Here is a 20046-nt window from a genome sequence, read left to right as displayed (position 1 = left end):
TAATATCACAAAACATTTTTTCCTGTATTATGATGTTTCTACCCACTGCCATCTTTGATTTTTACAGCAAGCATGTCTGGCAGGAGATCAAGGATTATTCCTTCCCATGTCACAGGAGGGGAGGGGAGCGCAGAGAGGTGGAGGGGCTTGGGCTGGGACGTGACAGGGAGATAGAACTGAGAGGGAACTGGAGCCCGGGCCAGTTCTCACCTCTCCGCTCCTCACTGCCTCAGAGAGTTGCCACATCCTCACGTCAGGGGGAGGGCTCAAGCCCACCCATTACCTGGCCTGGCACAAACCCTCATGCTGTCAGAGGCAGGGGGCTCAGCGGGCGGCATCATGGTGACAGTTCCTCACGTGGATTTGAACCTCCGTCTCTTCCCGTCCTGGTTCCAGCTTTTGGCCTGGGCGACCTTCCCAACCTGCTGGGCCTGGTGGGGGACCGGCTGGGAGAAGCAGAGCGGAAGCGGCGACACGCCACGCCGGGCAGCTACAGCATCGAGGTGCTGCTGGTGGTGGACGACTCGGTGGTGCGCTTCCACGGCAAGGAGCACGTGCAGAACTACGTCCTCACCCTCATGAATATCGTGAGTGTGCCCAAGGCCCGGGGCTGGGTGCCGGGGCTGTGGTGGGGGCCACTGGTTTGGTGGCGCTGGTTTTCCGGGTGAGCTCAGGGAAGTCACTGCCTGCTCCCACATCCAGCTGAATGGTTTCCATGTTAAGATGAGCCTGAGCTGGCCTGGTGTGCATCCTGGACCTTGGCCTGGTGTCAGCTGCATGTGACTGTGCTGAGGTACCTACAGGTAAACTGGAGCTTGTGGTCAGTGGTTTCTGGGCTTGGACATATTCAGAGCCTGGGTCAGGTGAGGCCAGGGGTCCCACTTGTCTTAGAGTTGAAGGGATTTCCCTGAGATTCATCATCTGGGGAAAATGCCCAATCCTAGGCTGGAGAGACTGGCCACTGGGCTGTCGATGTGTAAGCAGAGATCCAAGCCCCCCAGTGTGTGGCCCTGGGTGTTCACAGAGATCAGGCAGGCAGGAAAAATGAGGGTTCTGGGTAAATTTTGAGACAGGTGAAGCAGAGAGGCCATGCACTGTCCACAGTGAGTGGTTACTGCTCAGTTGTTGCCAGAGGTGCTCATGCAGAGATGCAGGGCTCTTGTCATGGATAGGCCAGTTTTTTTTTAAGTCAGAAATGCAGATAGTTTTTTTTTTTAACTTTTTATATGGGAAATTTAAATTGTGATATCTAAGTGAAACTCCTAATTTTTAAAATGCTAAAATAAAAATGCTGTGAATGCTGAATGAAACCTATCTACATGTCACATTTGGCCTCTGGGCTACAGATGGGCAGCTCTGACCTAAAGATGCAGAGATGAGGGAGACCAGAAAGGAAGGGAGGTGGAAAACATCAGAGGTGGGCTTTGCACGGGTTCTCTTCTGACAAGAGGCCTTTGTTGGAAGTGCCTGTGGCTGTGGCTCTGGGAGGAGGGGACCAGTCTAGTTGCAAGTGGGGCCAACGGTGGACATTGATGATAATGTGACTTTCATGAGGGGAGTGATAACACATCTCTGGGAATGGAACAGTTGATAAGCAGAAGCGTCAACCCCATGGTCATGCCAATCCTCCGGCAACATTTATAGCAAAATAAAATAGCATGATGCTGCGTGTGCTGTCTGGTGTCCATAATCCAGCCACATGGGAGGTGAGGTAGCTGCTGGGAGGGCATGCGGCCAGCCCCTTGTTAGCTGTGTGACCTCAGGCAAGGGACCTTTATCCTTCCGACTCTGTAACTTACAAATGATGCAAAACAAACTTGAACTAGACTAAGGAAAACAGGGCTAAACATATGGGCCAGGTTGTGGGAGAACAGGATGGAACTGTTTTAAGTGTAATTGGTACTAGAGGCCTACATGGACTCTTCAAGTCCTCTTCTCTGTCTGACTTTCTAATTCTCTTGACCAACTTCTCAAAAAGACAGATTCTGGCTATGAGCATTATGAAGCTGACTTTTTTTTCCTCCAATTTTTAAAAATCGTGGTTAATTTGCAATGTTGTGTTAATTTCTATTGTATGGCAAAGTGATTCAATTACACACATATATATATACACACACATTATTTTTTAAATATTCTTTTCCATTATGGTTTATCATAAGATATTGAATATAGTTCTCTGTGCTCTACTGTAGGCCTCGTTGTTTGTCCATCCTGTATATGAACGCTTACATCTGCTAACCCCGACCTCCCACTCCATCTCGCCCTCAACTCTACCCTTTAGCAACCCCTAGTCTGTCCTCTATGTCTGTGATTCTCTTTCAGTTTCATAGATAGCTTTGTTTGTGTCATATTTTACATTCTACGTATGAATCAGTATCATATTTTACATTCCATATATAAGTGATATCATATGATATTTGTCTTTCTCTTTCTTGTATGGTAATCTCTAGTTGCATGTTGCTGCAAAGGCATTATTTCTTTCTTTTTATGGCTGAGTAATATTCCATTCTACATATTAATCACATTATCTTTATCCCTGCATCTGTTGATGAATATTTAGTTTGTTTCCATGTCTTGGCTCTTGTGAATCATGCTGCTATGAACATAGAGTTGTATGTATCTTTTTGAATTATACTGATAGTTTTGTCTGGATATATGCCTAGGAGTGGGATTGCTGGATCACATGGTAATTCTGTTTTTAGTTTTCTGAGGAACCTCCCTACTGTTCTCCACAGTGGCTGCACCAACTTACATTCCTACCAACAGTGTAGGAGGGTTTCCTTTTCTCCACACCCTTCCCAGCATTTGTCATTTGCTGACTTTTTAATGATGTGTGAGGTGGTACCTCACTGTAGTTTTGATTTGCTTTTCTCTAATAATTAGCAATGTTGAGGATCTTTTCAGTGAGGCTGATTCTTACTGCTATAGCTCCCTGACCAGAGACAAAAGAAGTTTCCTCTTGAGTTCTCAGGCAAAAGTTCCTGGAGCAGGACTCTGAAATTTGAGTCACATGACCACCCTTTGGGCCAATCACTATATGTTGGAGAAGGAGACAGAGTTTCCCAAAGGACAGGAGGGACTGGACACAGGCATGGGCCCTGGAGAAATTGTTCTGAGCTCACCAGGCACCCCAATCGGTGTCTGTTATAATAATATTTAATCCCCGAAAGCCTCCATTTTTCATAATATTGTCTGCTCTTGGGTTGACTGTGTATAAAGTCTTTAGCACACCCTCGGCACTCAGGGAGTCCTCAAGCAGTGTGTTCTGCATTCTTATAGCTGTATTGTCTTTGTGAGTGTGTGTAGTTCTTTGTCTAAGCCTCTGAAGGTAGAGTCCTTGAGGGTGAGAACTTTGACTTAGACTTTTTTTGAACCCCCAAGAGCACACAGCATGGGTATTTAGTCCAACACCTGATAGGTGATCAGTAAATGTAGAAGTGAATGGTGTCTATGGGAGAAGCAGGGAGCCAGCATGGGAAAAGCGGGAAACAGTATACTTCTGTCTGCAATGCCACTGTTAAGAAAAGGGCAAGGGTAGAGATCAGCTCCAATTATAGGAGCCCCAGGGAGGGGAGGAGTGCCAGGAAGCCTGCCCCTTGCCACTTCTTTGTTTGAATACTAATCCTGTTATTCCTGGGGACTGGGATTCGATCCCTGGATTCCCTGGAGAAGGAAATGGCTACCACCTCCAGTATTCTTACCTGGAGAATCCCATGGACTGAGGAGCCTGGCGGCTCCTCAGTTCATAGGGCCATAAAAAGTTGGACATGACTGAGTGAATAACACACATACACACAGCCTGTGGTTTGCAACGCAGAGAGCAAAGGCTACCACTTGTGCCCTTTGAGAAAGAGAGGGAGGGTAACTATGTATATGAACACACCCACTTCACTGGAGCACTTGACCACCCACCCGGACTCTATAAATTGCTAGTCTGACCTAAGACCACACAGCTGAATACTAATCCCATTAGTCAGAGAGCCAAGTTGGCCCCTGGAGCCAGCAGGTGGAGAACAGGAGTGAGGGGGAGGGAGTGGGGAAGGGGCCAGGGGAGCGCTTAGGAAGCCCCCAGTGTTAGGACCCTCCATCCTGGATCCTGAAGACCCCAGGAGCATGAATGGGCTCTATTCACAGCCCCAGAGTTTGCTAAAAGATAATTTTCAGAAAAAAAGCAAAATCATGACTTTCATACAAAAATAAAAACAGGTGTCATGTGAAAGATTTTCAGTTCAGTTCAGTCACTCAGTCATGTCTGACTCTTTGTGACCCCATGGACTGCAGCACACCAGGCTTCCCTGTCCATCACCAGCTCCCAGAGCTTGCTCAAACCCATACCCATTGAGTCAGTGATGCCATCCAACCATCCCATCCTCTGTCATCCCCTTCTCCTCCCACCTTCAATCATTCCCAGCATCAGGATCTTTTCAAATGAGTCAGTTCTTTGCCAAAGTGTTGGTGGTCAAAGTATTGGAGTTTCAGCTTCAGCATCGGTCCTTCCAATGAATGTTCAGGACTGATTTCCTTTAGGATTAACTGGTTGGATCTCCTTGCAGTCCAAGGGACTCTCAAGAGTCTTCTCCAACACCACAGTTTAAAAGCATCAATTCTTCGGCACTCAGCTTTCTTTGCACTCCAACTCTCACATCCATACATGACTACTGGAAAACCATAGCTTTGACTAGACGGACTTTCGTCAGCAAAGTAATGTCTTTGCTTTTTAATATGCTGTCTAGGCTTGTCATAACTTTTCTTCCAAGGAGCAAACATCTTTTAATTTCAGGGCTGCAGTCACTATCTGCAGTGATTTTGGAGCCCCCCAAAATAAAGTCTGTGACTGTTTCCATTATTTCCCCATTTATTTGCCATGAAGTGATAGGACCAGATGCCATGATCTTCATTTCTGAATGTTGAGTTTTAAGCTAACTTTTTCACTCTCCTTCACTTTCATCAAGAGGCTTTTTAGTTCTTCTTCACTTTCTGCCACAAGGGTGGTGTCATCTGCATATCTGAGGTTATTGATATTTATCTTAGCAATCTCGATTCCAGCTTGTGCTTCATCTAGCCTGGCATTTCACATGGTGTACTCTGCGTAGAAGTTAAATAAGCAGGGTGACAATATACAGCCTTGAGGTACTCCTTTCCCAATTTGGAAGGAGATCCAACCAGTCAATCCTAAAGGAAATCAGTTCTGAATATTCATTGGAAGGACCAATGCTGAAGCTGAAACTCCAATACTTTGGCCACCAACACTTTGGCCATGAACCGATTCATTTGAAAAGACCCTAATGCTGGGAAAGATTGAAGGCGGGAGGAGAAGGGGACAACAGAGGATGATATGGTTGGATGGCATCACTGACTCAATGGACATGAGTTTGAGCAAGGTCCAGGAGTTGGTGTTGAACAGGGAAGCCTGGTGTGCTGCAGTCCATGGGGTTGCAAAGAGTCAGACCCGACTGAGCGACTGAACTGAACTGATGCTTAACTTAATAAAGGAAAGAGAGGGGAGAAGAGGCTCCATGGGAAGGGCAGATAGGTTTCTTTAGGAAAGACAAGTGGACTTTAGGAGAACAAGTAGGAAATAAGAAAGTTTATGATGATACATGTTTATTCCGGTGCAAGTGGTCTTTCTTTTTTTGTTTTAATGGCCATGAAATTCCCCTGGGGAGAGGATTTATAGTAGCTCATTTTCTCAGGAGTTACTGCTTTGTCAAAGAAGGGAATTTCTTTATATATATATATAAAATTTATTTTTTTATTGAAGGATAATTGCTTTACAGAATTTTGTTGTTTTCTGTCAAACCTCATCATGAATTAGCCATAGTTATACATATATCCCCTCCCTTTTGAAACTCCCTCCCATCTCCCTCCCGGGAATTTCTGATATGCTTTATTTCTGCATCTGTTGAATCTCAAGTGTCTTCAGCTTAAAATAATATTTATACCAACTCTGAGTTCTGAGTGGGTCCCCACCCAGGCCAGGAGTGGGACCCTGGGAGTGACCCCAGGAAGTGAGTGATTGGATGTGTGTGTGTCCTGGAGGGACCATGGCCAGTTCGTGAGGTCCCTGCTTGGGTGGAAACTCACATGTTGTAGGTTCTGTACCACTGTGTACCCTTGGGAAGGCCCCCACCAGACACACGGGCACTGAAGACCTTGCAGGGGGGCCTGCCATGGAGCCTCTTCCCATGGTCTTGGTTCTGTGTCTTCTCAGAGGTTCTGGAGTGCTGTTGGAGGCTGGTTCCTTGCTCACTGCTGCCTTGCCCTTGTGGGTATGGGAACAGAGGGGTGCAGCTTCCCACAGGGGCTCCTTCCTCTCGGGAGAGAGGCTTAGGGCACTGAGATGGACCTCGCCTGAGGAGCTGCTGCCTTGCAGACCTTCAGCTGCCACAGGGGGAAAGCGAAGTTTGGGGTTCTGACTTTCCTGGGGGACAGCAGCCAGCCAGCCAGAATCCCACCTGTGACCATGAATGGAGGGGCCCAGACAACCTCTCCCTCCCAGGAGACCAGCAGCTCATCTTGTCCATTGTGTGGAAACCTGTATTTGGCTAGAATCCTCGAAGTCCCGCTTCCTTTTAGGATTTCGTGAAGCCGGGAAAAGAGGGGTGTCCCTTTGCTCTTCCCTCACGGCACCTGTCTGCCTGTGACCATTTCTCATCCTGGTTTCCAGGGCCAGGGCTGGCCTGGCGGGATCAGAGAGAAGAGATCTGGTTCTCAGGGTGGATGGTGCTAACCCAGGGAGGAGGGGCAGAGCCCTTTGTGGAACTCAGAATGATCTGATCAGGCCCCAGTCACTGCGGCTCTCAGGGGCTTCTTGCCTCTTACTTTTCTTTTGCGTCAACCTAGGGATGTACCATAAATATTCATAGAGATTCAGATGTTGGGCAACGACTCCTTCTCAGCCCTCCCTCACATGCTGCTGTGCCCTGGATGGACTTGGCTTTCTCTGTGCCTCAGTTTACCCATCTGTGTAGAGGATGTTTCCTTAAGGCTTCTTAAATCTCAGGGCAAGGGATCATGTTTTAAAAACTTTTATTAGAATATAGTTGATTTACAATGTTGTGTTAGATTCAGGTGTCCAGCATAGTGATTCAGTTATTTGTTGTTTAGTCACTGAGTTGTGTCCGACTCTTTTGTGACCCCATGGATTGTAGTCTGCCAGGCTCCTCGGTCCATGGGATTTCTCAGGCAAGAGTACTGGAGTGGGTTGCCATTTCCTTCTCGGGGTGGGGGAGGGTCTTCCTGACCCAAGGATCAAACCCTTGTCTCCTGTATTGGCAGGTGGATTCTTTACCACTGAGCCACTTGGGAAGCTCCCAATATATTCACTCTTTTTCAGGTTCTTTTCCTATATAGCTTATTACAGAATATTGAGTAGAGTTCCATGTGCTATACAGTAGGTGCTGGTTGGTTATCTATTTTATATGATAGTAAAGTATGTTTGTTTAATTCCAAGTTCCTAATTTATCCCTCCCTAGTACCCGATGTTTCCCATTTGGTAACCATAAATTTGTTTTCAAAATCTGTGAGTCTGTTCCTATTTTGTAAGTAAGTTCATATATATCATTTTTAAATTAGATTTGACATATGAGTGATATCATGTGATATTTTCTCTATATTTTCTTTTTCTGTCTGACCTAGTAGATAATCCCTAGGTCCATCCATGTTGCTGCAAATAGCATTATTTCATTCTTTTTTGTGACTGAATCATATTCCATTGTATATATTTATCACATCTTTATCCATTTCTCTGTTGATGGACTTCTAGGTTGATTCCATGTCCTGGCTATTGTAGATAGTGCTGCAATGAACATTGAGGTGTATGTATCTTTTTTTTTTCCATTTATTTTTATTCTTTGGAGGCTAATTACTTTACAATATTGTAGTGGTTTTTGCCATACATTGACATGAATCAGTCATGGATTGCATGTATCTTTTTGAATTATGGTTTTCTTTGGATATACACCCAAGAGTGGGATGGCTGGGTCATATGATAGTTCTTTTTGGAACTATCTTTATGGAACCTCCATACTGTTTTCCATAGTGGTTATTTAAAATTACATTCCTACCCTCTCCAGCATTTATTGTTTATAGACTTTTTGATAATGGCCATTCTGACCTGTGTGAGGTGATAACACCTTGTAGTTTTGATTTGTACTTCTCTGATAATTAGTGATGATGTGACATCTTTTCATGTGCTTTTTTGGCGATCTTTATGTCTTCTTTGGAGAAATATCTATTTATATATTTTGGCCATACCATGGGGCTTGTGGGATCTTAGTTCTCCGACCAGGGAGGGAACCCTTGTCCCTTAAGTGGAAGCATGCAGTCCTAACTACTGAACCACCAGGGAATTCCTTTTTTGTTGTTGTTTAGTCACTTGGTCATGTCTGACTCTTTGTGACCCCATGGACTGCAGCACGCCAGGTTTCCCTATCCTACCATCTCCCATAGTTTGCTCAGACTCATGTCTATTGAGTCAGTGATGCCATTCAACCGTCTTGTCCTCTGTTGTCCCTTCCTCCTCCTGTCTTCAGTCTTTTCCAGTGTCAGGATCTTTTCCAATCAGCTCTTCCCATCAGGTGGCCCAAGTATTGGAGCTTTGGCTTCAGCATCGGTCTTTCCAATGAGTATTCAGGGTTGATTTCCTTTAGGATTGGCTGGTTTGATGTCCTTGCAGTCCAAGGGACTCTCAAGGTGGTGTTAGTCTTCTCTAACACCACCATTCAGAAGCATCTATTCTTTGGTGCTCAGCCTTCTTTATGGTCCAACTCTCACATCTGTACATGACTCCTGGAAAAACCATAGCTTTGACTGTGTGGATCTTTGTCAACAAAGTGATGTCTCTGCTTTTCCTGAGAGATGTCTATTTAGATCTTCTGCCCATTAGAGCTGCCCACATAGAGCTGCATGTGCTGTTTGTGTATTTTGGAGATTAATCTCTTGTCAGTTGCCGTGTTTGCAAATACTTTCTCCTATTCTGTGTGTTGTTTTTTCACTTTGTTTATGTTTTCCTTTGCTGTGCAAAAGCTTTTAAATTTAATTAGGTCCCATTTGTTTATTTTTACTTTCATTTCTATAGAAGGTGGATCAAAAAAGATACTGATGTGATTTATGTCAAAGAGTGTTTTCCCCTTAAGAGTTTTATAGTGTCTGGCCTTACATTTAGGTCTTTGATCCATTTTGAATTTATATGTATGGTGTTAGAGAATGTTCTAATTTTATTCTTTTACATGTAGCTGTCTGGTTTTCCTAGCACTGCTTATTGGATAGACTGTCTTTTCTCCATTGTGTATTCTTGCCTTCTTAATTGACCACAAATGTGTGGGTTTTCTAGCCTGTTCCATTGGTCTATATTTATCTTTTTGTGCCAGTACCATACTGTTTTGGTTACTGTAGCTTTATAGTATAGTCTGAAGTCAAGGAGCCTGATTTCTTCCAGTTCTGTTTTTCTTTCTTAAGATTTGTTGACCAAGGGAACCACTTGAAATGTAAGGGGCAGTTTTCAGCATTTAGTGAATATCTACATAGTGTGTACATAGTATTACGTATGGACTCCTGTTCTAGGGGACCTTTGAGGGCAGTGCAGAAGGAGATGGTGTCCCTGTGGACTTCTGGAAACAAGAAGGCTTTCTAGAGGCATTTGGTGCTGAGCCAGCCTTGGCAGAGAGAGGTCTGGTAAGGTGAAGAGTGTACAGGCCAAGAATGGTGGCAGCAGTGTGAAGGGGAGGTGGCAAATGCCTGCAGAGAACTCTCAGGAGGGTAGCTATGGCAGGATGGTCCATCAGGCAGTAGCATGGACTCTCAGATGGAGAGAATGCATGAAGAATAGTGCCTGATGGTGGCACACAGGTGGATATATGACAGGGGCACATGGATGCCAGAGGCCAGCTGAGGCTGTGATGGGGCAGCAGAAAGAACCAGGACTCCAGGACTCCAAGCTATTGTGAGTATCTCAAATATCACAGTGTCATTCCTGTTCCTATCGCATGTAAGATGCAGGGCTGAGGACTTGACGGGCAGACTCCTTGAATCCTCACTGATGTCTTATGCAGGTGATGTTCTGCAAGTCTCAGAAGCCAAGTGACAAATGGCAATGCTTGGATTCAGACTCTTCACTGTCTGATTCCAAAGTTAGCTCTTTTGTTCCACTGCTGCTGAGGCAGGACTTGAGGTGGGAGGGTTGCTGGGCTTCCAGCCCTGGAGGTGGGAATCACGCTGCCCCTTTGCAGAAGGAGCCACTTCCTGAGATGGGTCTCCCTGGCAGGGTCAGGATCATGAGCTTCACCATGAGACATTCTTGATCTTGACTGTGGCCGGACTGGCTGGTGCCGTCAGGTGCCCTCTCATTGCCTGGGGTGATGCACCGAATCCTCTCTGGGATGAAGAATCATGTGGATATGAGTTTCAGAGATCCTCCTCAGGCCCGGAGCCAGAGCAGAGGGAGGTGAGAAGGCAGAGAGGCCCTTTCATCAGTCCTCCCCAAGCCAGTCTGTGGCCGGACCCCTCTTGGCATCCCCCCTGTCTGGGTGGTAGGCCCCCTGCCCACCTCGATCCTTACCTGCCCCACGCGGATGATACTACAAAGATGCAGAGCACCAAGGCCTCTCAGATGCCCTACTTGGAGAAGCTTGGCGCCTCTTCTAGATCTTGGAGGTTTGGCTGTCAGACCTAGACCTTGGTGCCTCACCCGGGAGCACGGCTTTCTGTTGTCACTAACTATGTTAGATATTCATCGTACCAGCTGGTTCAGAACAGCACAAAGAGCTCTTTCCTGCTGACAGAGTGTTGCTCTGCCAGACCTCTTCCCTTCAGGGATATGTGAGCAGCTCAAGCTCCCTGCTCACTGGGAGGATGCAAATCCCCTTCCTCCCTCGCTTTATGTCCTTCCTCTTCTTTTGTCTTTCCCCAAGGAGCTTTCCCAGTGCTTGGGTGGCACTCAGAGACCACTCCCCCCGAAAAAGCAAAAATTCATTCACTTTAAGGTAGTGGTTCTTGACTGGAGGCAATTTTGCTCCCCAGGGGGCACTTGGGAGGGTTTGGAGAAATGTTTTGGGTGTCACAGCTGGAGCAGGTGGGGTGTTCCTGGCATCTAATGGGAGGGGCTTGGGGATGCTGCCAAGCACCCTCCAGTGCACAAGATGCCCCACAGGAGAGAACCATCAGCATCAGAGTGACCTTAGTGACCACGTGTGAACCACCCCCCCCACCCCGCCCTACAGTATAAATCCAGAGTTCCCTGGTGGTCCAGTGGTTAGGAATTACGCTTTCACTGCGGAGGACCTGGGTTCGATCTCTGGTCAGGGAGTTAAGATCCCATAAGCCACATGATGCAAGCAAAAAAACGGGGTGGGGGAGCGGATTATGATCTCCAGTTGCCCCACACAAGAAGTCCACTGGGTAGAGAACAGTGCTCCCCACAGGCCCAGTGCTGTAACTTCTGGCAGGCACTCCTGGTAGGAGAGACGTAATGAAGAGGACTGCTCCTGTGTGAAGAGAGCCTGACAGCTCACCAAAGGCTCTCGTGTCCAGCTTCTCCTTTGCAGGTATGGGGCACTCTGGAGGCCAGACTCCTGAAATCCTGATTCTGGGGTGATCTCCTAGGCTGCTTGTCAGCCCCCAAAGTGGGAGGTAGCCATTTAAAAGTAAATAGCAGATGCTGTTGGTTGAACCCGTGCTGTGTCCCAGGTGCTGTTCTAAACACTTGACTTCTGCCCCGCCCTCTGTCCTCAGGCCTCCACACACTCAGAGTGTGGGTCTTTCCAGGCCCCCTCACAGCCCCTCTTCACTCACAGGCAGTCCAACCAGGGCCATAATGGCCTCTGCATTTTGGAGTAAGTCATGGGAGAGAAATGCTGAGTATTGTGGACTCGTAACAGGGACTCTGTTGGGCTGGGAGGCCAGGCCCTAGGCACTCTGGAATCAGCCTGCACAAATAGCCTGGACCTGAATGGATGGGTCCAGGAGGTGCTGGGAACCCCGGGGACAGTAGCACCTGAAGAGGTGTGCTGGTTAGAAGGTAGCTTAAAGCACAGGCTTGTAGTCCACACCAGCCTGTGATCATGAACTTGTGGGGTGGGGATAGAGAAGCTGAGAAAGGAACAGGAGATTGAGCACCCTCTTCCCACCTCCCAGAGAGCAGCCTCACCTCTAAGATCTCACTGGTGACCTCGAAGGCAGGGCCTGCCAACATGGCATATGAGTCAGTGTGACTCGCTAGTGAGGTCTCAGTGCTAGCCCAGGGCACAGCAGGGCCCAGCTCTGGCTCCTGAGTGAGTCAGCGTCTGAGGGCTGGGGGAGAACAGGGACCTCAGGCTGCGGGCAGCAGTGTGTCACTGGCATACATACACGTGTATGCATACAAGCACATGTACAGTACAAGTGTTTACACACGTGCATGTACATGTGCCCACATCTATGTGCACACACAGATGAGTTTAGACATCTGTGTAAACACATGCCTATTACCATTTTGATGAAATCAAACACCCCATCAATTGTCAGATGCTCTGTTATTTTATGAACTTGAGGAAGAGGAAAAATACTACTAATTAAATTCCGATATAATGCTTTCTTGGGTTTCCCAGGTGGCTCAGATAGTAAAGAATCTGCCTGCAATGCAGAAGACTTGGGTTTGATCCCTGGCTTGGGAAGATCCCCTGGAGAAGGGCATGGAAACCTACTCCAATATTATTGTCTGGAGATTTCCATGGGCAGAGGAGCCTGGTGGGCTACAGTCCATGGGGTCACAAAGTCGGACACGACTGAGCAACTAACACACCGACACTGACACAATACTTTCTTATCACTTAGCATTTGTATTTGTACTTATTGTAAGAGCTCTTTATTTAGCCTTGTTTAGGCTTAGATTTTGATCATATATTACTCATTTTTTTATAATTTGAGTATTTATCTGGCTGTACTGTGTCCTCATTGTGGCACTGAGACCATCTATCTTCATATGGCACATGGGATCTTGTGGCATAAACTACGGGAACTCTTAGTTGCAGCATGTGGGATCTACTTCCCTGACCAGAGATTGAACCCAACCCCCTGTATTGGGATCATGGAGTCTTAGCCACTGGACCACCGGGGAAGTCCCCTTGATCATACATTACTCTTGTACATACATAGATGTGACAATATGGGGAAGTAAAGTATTCCCATAGTTTCCTCACATTTAGAGTATTACTTGTCTAAGTCACTTTCAGTGTAGGGTCATCAAAATCTGTGCTTTTCAGCACAGTATTGTCCCCTGTGCCATCGGGAGCACGAGTGATGAGGGAGAAGCACTCCACTCTTCCTCTGAAATGTCATCCAAGGCACCAACACCCATTCTTCAAGCTTCCACATGGTGTTTTCTTTTTTAATTTAAATTATTTATTTTAATTAGAAGCTAATTACTTTACAATATTGTAGTGGCTTTTGCCATACGTCGACACGAATTGGTCACGGGTGTACATGTGTCCCCCATCCTGAACCCCCCTTCCACCTCCCTCCCAATCCCATCCCTCAGGGTCGATTCAGTGCACCAGCCCTGAGCACCCTGTCTCATGCATTGAACCTGGACTGGCAATCTATTTCACATATGGTAATATACATGTTTCAATGCTATTCTCTCAAATCATCCCACCCTCACCTTCTCCCACAGAGTCCAAAAGTCTGTTCTTAATCTCTGTATCTTTTCTGCTGTCTCGCATATAAGGTAATCATTACCATCTTTCTAAATTCCATATATATGCATTAATATACTGTATTGGTGTTTTTCTTTCTGATTTACTTCACTCTGTACAATAGGTTCCAGTTTCATCCACCTCATTAGAACTGATTCAAATGTGTTCTTTTTAATAGCTGAGTATTATTCCATTGTGTATATGTACCACAGCTTTCTTACCATTCATCTGCTGATGGACATCTAGGTTGCTTCCATGTCCTAGCTATTGTAAACAGTGCTACAATGAACATTGGGGTACACGTGTCTCTTTCAATTCTGGTTTCCTTGGTGTGTATGCCCAGCAGTGGGATTGCTGGGTCATATGGCAGTTTGATTTCCAGTTTTTTAAGGAATCTCCACACTGTTCTCCATAGTGGCTGTACTGGTTTGCATCCCCATCAACAATGTAAGAGGGTTTTCTTTTCTCTGCATCCTCTCTAGAATTTATTGTTTGTAGACTTTTTGATAGTAGCCATTCTGACCGGTGTGAGATGGTACCTCATTGTGGTTTTGATTTGCACTTCTCTGATAATGAGTGATGTTGAGCATCTTTTCATGTGTCTGTTAGACATCTGTATGTCATCTTTGGGGAAATCTCTGTTTAGTTCTTTGGCCCATTTTTTTGATTGGGTCGTTTATTTTTCTGGTATTAAGCTGCAGGAGTTGATTGTATATTTTTGAGATTAATTCTTTATCAGTTACTTCGTTTGCTATTATTTTCTCCCATTTTGAAGGCTGTCTTTTCACCTTGCTTATAGTTTCCTTCGTTGTGCAAAAGCTTTTAAGTTTAACTAGGTCCCATTTGTTTATTTTTGGTTTTATTTCCATTACTCTGGGAGGTGGGTCATAGAGGATCCTGCTGTGATTTATATCAGAGAGTGTTCACCCTATTTTTCCTCTAGGAGTTTTATAGTTTCTGGTTTTACATTTAGATCTTTAATCCATTTAGAGTTTATTTTTGTGTATGGTGTTAGAAAGTGTTCTAGTTTCATTCTTTTATAAGTGGTTGACCAGTTTTCCCAGCACCATTTGTTAAAGAGATTGTCTTTTCTCCATTGTGTATTATTGCCTCTTTTGTCAAAGATAAGGTATCTATAGGTGTGTGGATTTATCTGGCTTCCCAGGTGAATTCTACCAAAAACTTAGAGAAGAGCTAACACCTATCCTCCTCAAACTCTTCCAGAAAATTGCAGAGGAAGGTAAACTGCCAAACTCATTCTATGAGGCCACCATCGCCCTAATACCAAAACCAGACAAAGATGCCACAAAAAAAGAAAACCATAGGACAGTATTACTGATGAACATAGATGCAAAAATCCTCAACAAAATCCTCAACAGAATCCAACAACATATGAAAAAGATCATACATCATGACCAAGTGTGCTTTATCCCAGGGATGTAAGGATTCTTCAATATTCACAAATCAATCAGTGTGATACACATTAACAAATTGAAAGATAAAAACCATATGATTATCTCACTAAATGCAGAGAAAGCCTTTGGAAAAATTCAACATCGATTTATGATAAAAACCCTCCAGAAAGCAGGCATAGAAGGAATATACCTCAACATAATAAAAGCCATATATGAAAAACCCACAGCAAACATTATCCTCAATGGTGAAAAATTGAAGGTGTTTCCCCTAAAGTCAGGAACAAGACAAGGATGCCCACTCTCACCACTACTATTCAACATAGTTTTGGAAGTTTTAGCCACAGCAATCAGAGAAGAAAAAGAAATAAAAGGAATCCAGATTGGAAAAGAAGTAAAACTCTCAGTGTTTGCAGATGACATGATCCTCTACATAGAAAACCCTAAAGACACCATCAGAAAATTACTAGAGCTGATCAATGAATGTAGTAAAGTTGCAGGATATAAAATTAACACACAGAAATCCCTTGCATTCCTATACACTAACAATGAGCAAACAGAAAGAGAAATTAAGGAAACAATTCCATTCACCATTGCAATGAAAAGAATAAAATACTTAGGAATAAATCTACCTAAAGAAACAGAAGACCTTTATATAGAAAACTATAAAACACTGATGAAAGAAATCAGAGATGACACAAACAGATGGAGAAATATACCATGCTCATGGATTGGAAGAATCAATGTAGTGAAAATGAGTCTACTACCCAAAGCAATCTATAGATTCAATGCAATCCCTATCAAGCTACCAACAGTATTTTTCACAGAACTAGAACAAATAATCTCACAATTTGTATGGAAATACAAAACACCCCGAATAGCCAAAGCAATCTTGAGAAAGAAGAATGGAACTGGAGAAATCAACCTGCCTGACTTCAGACTATACTACAAAGCTATAGTCATCAAGACAGTATGGTACTGGCACAAAGACAGAAATATAGATCAATAGAACAAAATAGAAAGCCCAGAGATAAATCCACATGGTGTTTTCTTGATCCTACTGGAAGGTGGCAGTGCAGGTTTTCAGACAACTATGGTTTGCATACTTTCCTCAGATAGTCCCTGAACAGTTCATTATCTGAAATGTCGATGGATTGCAGTATACTATGAGGCCACCAGGGATAACAAGAGACTCTTGCTAGAACAGGCAGTAGCAATATACCAGAACTGCCACTTGGCCTTCTACAGCCATAAACAGGGAGGACAAGCATCCCAGCCTCATGAGATGCAGCCTGCATTGAAGCACCTCATCTGCAGTTACCACATGCCCTTTTGCTAGAAAGGTTAGAGCTTGAGGGACAGTAGGGCTGGCCCCAGGGCCCAGGATTGAGAAAGGGCCAGAAGTGTTATTGTCGCTGTTCCCCTGCCTTTAAGCAATGCTGCTTGCATCTCTTCAGGTTCAGAGGCACTGAGGGGCCTGGGTAGGCACATGACTGGCCTTGAATTTCAACTGTGGTTGCTACAGTTGTGTGTTGTCTATGGTTGCTGCCCATAGACAAGTGCCTCCATCACTTTGGGCCTGCTTTTCTAGCCATGAGAACATGGATAACATACCTTGTTCCTTGGAGCTCCTTGGAGGAATGGCTGACTCTAGAATTAGGGCTGGGAATACCTGAGATGAGCATCTTGTAATACCAGAAAGTAAGGAAGTACCCCTCAAGACCCCCAAGCCAAAAATGATAGGCATGTATTAAAAGGACAGGAGCCAAGTGGACGAGCTCCTGACAGCTAAAGCTGGGACAATTCCAGCAATAAAATAAACAATGAGGTGTTGAATTATAACCCAGAGTATAAAATAAATATCCACAAGTCCATACTGATAAATGAATGGTTGAATACATAAATAAATGGAGAAGAAGAAACAAATGTCTGCAGAGGAATTCCAAATAACTGACATAGATCCTCTGCCCTCGAGGAGGTGGATTTTAACTCCATGCTCCTCAAGTGTGGACGGTGCGTAGTGACTTCCTTCTAAAGAGCAGAGCATGGAAGCCAGACTAAGTGGCGGGGGAGGTAGTGACTCTGCAGTGGAGAAAGCTGGCAAGCAGCTTCTCTGCAGGTGGTCAAGGTCCACATCAACAGTGATGTCATGTTTGTAGCACGCATTCTTTTTTTTTTTGCCATGCCACTTGGCATGTGGTATCTTAGTTCCCCCACTAAGACCCCTGAAGTGGAAGCACAGAATCTTAACCGCTGAACCACCAGGCAAGTTCCATAGCATGGACTTGTGACATAATGTGATGAGGGTGCTTACCTCTGTGGTCTTCCCTGAATCCATATCCTCAGTCTAACCATGGAGAAAACATCAGACATACCCAAATTGAAGGAGCAGCTGCAAAATACTTAACAAATATTCCTAGAAACCACTTAGGCCGTGAAAAACCAGGAAAGTGCGAGGGACATCAGAGAGGAGAAACAGTCTGAGGCAGCCAAAGGAGATGTTAATTGTTGTTGTTAAGTGGTCAGACTGTGTCCAACTCTGCCACCCCATGGATTGCAGTATGCCAGGTTTCCCTGTCCTTCACCATCTCCCAGAGTTTGCTCAGATTCATGTCTATTGAGTTGGTTGGTGATGCCATCCAACCATCTTGTCCTCTGTCATCCCCTTCTCCTTCAGCCTTCAATCTTTCCCAGCATCAGGGTCTTTTCCAGTGAGTTGATTCTTCCCATCTGGTGGCCAAAGTATTGGAGCTTCAGCTTCAGCATCAGTCTTTCCAATGAATATTCAGGGTTGGTTTCCTTTAGGATTGAGTGGTTTGATCTCCTTGCTGTCCGAGAAGGAGATAAAGTGACTAAATGCAATGTGCTGACCTGGATGGGATCCTGGAGCCAAAAAAAGGGACAACACCCCTAAATTAGGAAAATTGGAAAAAATATGGACTTCAGTAAGTACTTGCATGGTAGCTCAGGCAATAAAGAATCTACCTGCAATGTAGGAGACCTGGGTTCAATCCCTGGGTTGGGAAGATCCACTGGAGAAGGGAATGGTGGTCCACTCCAGTACTCATGCCTGGAAAATCCCATGGACAGAGGAGCCTGGTGGGGTACAGTCCATGAGGTCACAAAGAGTTGGACACGACTGAATGACTAGCACGCACACACAGAGAATGTGTCAGTATTGGTTCATGCATGGTGACAAATGTATCATAGTCATGGCAGATATTAATCACAGGGAACTCCACACTCTCCATGCTGCTTTTCTGAAAATCTGAAGCTATTCTAAAATTTGAAATTTAAAATATTCTAAAATTTAAAATATTGATTTAAAAGGAAAGAAGGGTTATGACTTCTTTCCAGGCAGGTTGCTGGGAGGGTTTGTGGAGATGATGCTGGGAAATGTGGGCTGTGTCAGTCCTTGGGTGGCAGTGTATGCCCTGTCATGTTTGAGCACAGGGCGGGCCTGAGACTGGCTTTTTCCACATTACACCTCCCTGTGGAGCCCTGCTGGACCTAGCTGCCAAGAAGTAGGTGAACATTGTGCTCTGTAGCCCCTCAGAAGCAATGGTCCCTAGGAGTGAGGTTGGCCAGGAACTGTCTCTGCTGGAAGCAAGAAGGAGAAGCCCATCTAAGCTTGGTCCAGAAGGGAAGGCTGCCAGCTGCCAGCTTGGTCCAGAAGGGAAGGCCCACTCACATGGGCTCCCTAGGGCTTAGCTCTCCCCCTCTAACCATGGGCTGAAACATGGGCATTTCTGCTGCAGGCACCCTGAGTCTGACCCTGCCTTCAGGCAGAGCTCCCACCCAGTAGACCCTCCTTCCCTTCTTCCTTTTCCCTGGGCTTGACCACAAGGCCCTTGGGAGGCCTGGCCATGCAGGGTTACAGGAGAGCAGAGAAAGGGTTTTTACAACAATCCCTGACTGTTCACTGGATTGTGTGACTGTTCACTGGACATAGAAACCCCCTCCCTTCATCTTCACCACCACCCCAGCCAGCCTGCCACCGAAACTGGTTCTGGATAGCTGCCGTGTATAGTGGCTAAGAGCCACAAAGATTTGATCCCAGCCCTCCCACTTTCTAACTGGGACCTTGGGCGAGTTACTTACTTAACCTCTGTGAGCCTTGGATTTCTGACATGTGAAACAAGAATAATTCCTCCCTCCATAAGAGTGCCCTCAGCAGGGTGCCTGATACATTGTATGTGTTGCGTGACCAGAGTTGCCTCCAACCCTAGTTCTCTCTAGCCACTGTCTCCCTTCTGTGGTTTTGCCTCCCCTTGATCAGAGTCTTGACCTTTGCTTGTTTTTCTGGTACACAGCCAATAGCCATCCCAGGCCAATATGTTATGTGGAACTCTAACCTGGGGGGTCTTGGCAGGTGACCTTGAATTTGGCCGAGGTGCGGGGAGCAGGGAGACCAGACACAGTGTTCTTTTCTGCCCCATGGGTGTGTCTTGGAGCAATCATGCTTGTGCGTACAACCACGGGAAGCAATTCCTGATCTCCCCTGAGCTGGCTCGTTGGCCTCACCTCTGGCATTTGAGAAGTAGTCGTTGGGGGGCGGAGGCCAACAGAGCCAGGCCTTGAGTGCACAGCCAGGCCAGAGCCTGTTGGGCAGCAGCCCTGTGTGTGTGCCAGAAGGCTGGGGTCCTGGGCCACTCAGGCAGCCTCACCCTCTCTCTGGGGCTCCAGCACCAGCTCAGGGCTGTGGGTGGAACCCATGTGCCTGGCAGCCTCTGCAGTTCTGCTGAGCATGGCAGTCATGTCCAGCCACCTCCTTGTCCTATGTGGAGTGTCATTGTAGCTCCAGCTGAATCAAAGCCACTGAGGTCCCACTCAAGGGCCAAGACGGGTGTGTATAGATGAGCCAGAGCCCCAGAGACAGTCGGACTGGGGGACCTGAAATGGCAAGGCCAACCCTACTTTTGGAGGGTGGAATAAGAGAGAAAATTTAGTTGCTTTCTTTTCAT

At 45.8% G+C, this 20046-nt stretch overlaps 1 protein-coding gene across 6 annotated transcripts in view; it reads left to right on the top strand.

The window, feature by feature from the left end:
* The window catches only part of ADAMTS14 (ADAM metallopeptidase with thrombospondin type 1 motif 14), a 99755-nt gene that overhangs the window by 30365 nt on the left and 49344 nt on the right, over positions 1-20046 (top strand). For all 6 annotated transcript variants that reach the window (XM_043476698.1, XM_043476697.1, XM_043476694.1 and 3 more), the window contains exon 4: positions 397-587. In XM_043476698.1, coding sequence (XP_043332633.1) covers positions 397-587 — 191 coding nt within the window. The remainder of the gene's footprint in view (positions 1-396; positions 588-20046) is intronic.

The sequence above is a fragment of the Cervus canadensis genome, chromosome 8 (assembly GCF_019320065.1).
Source record: "Cervus canadensis isolate Bull #8, Minnesota chromosome 8, ASM1932006v1, whole genome shotgun sequence".
Lineage (NCBI taxonomy): Eukaryota > Metazoa > Chordata > Mammalia > Artiodactyla > Cervidae > Cervus > Cervus canadensis.
The sequence above is the reverse complement of the archived record's forward strand: the minus strand, read 5'-3'. Positions and strand labels throughout refer to the sequence as shown.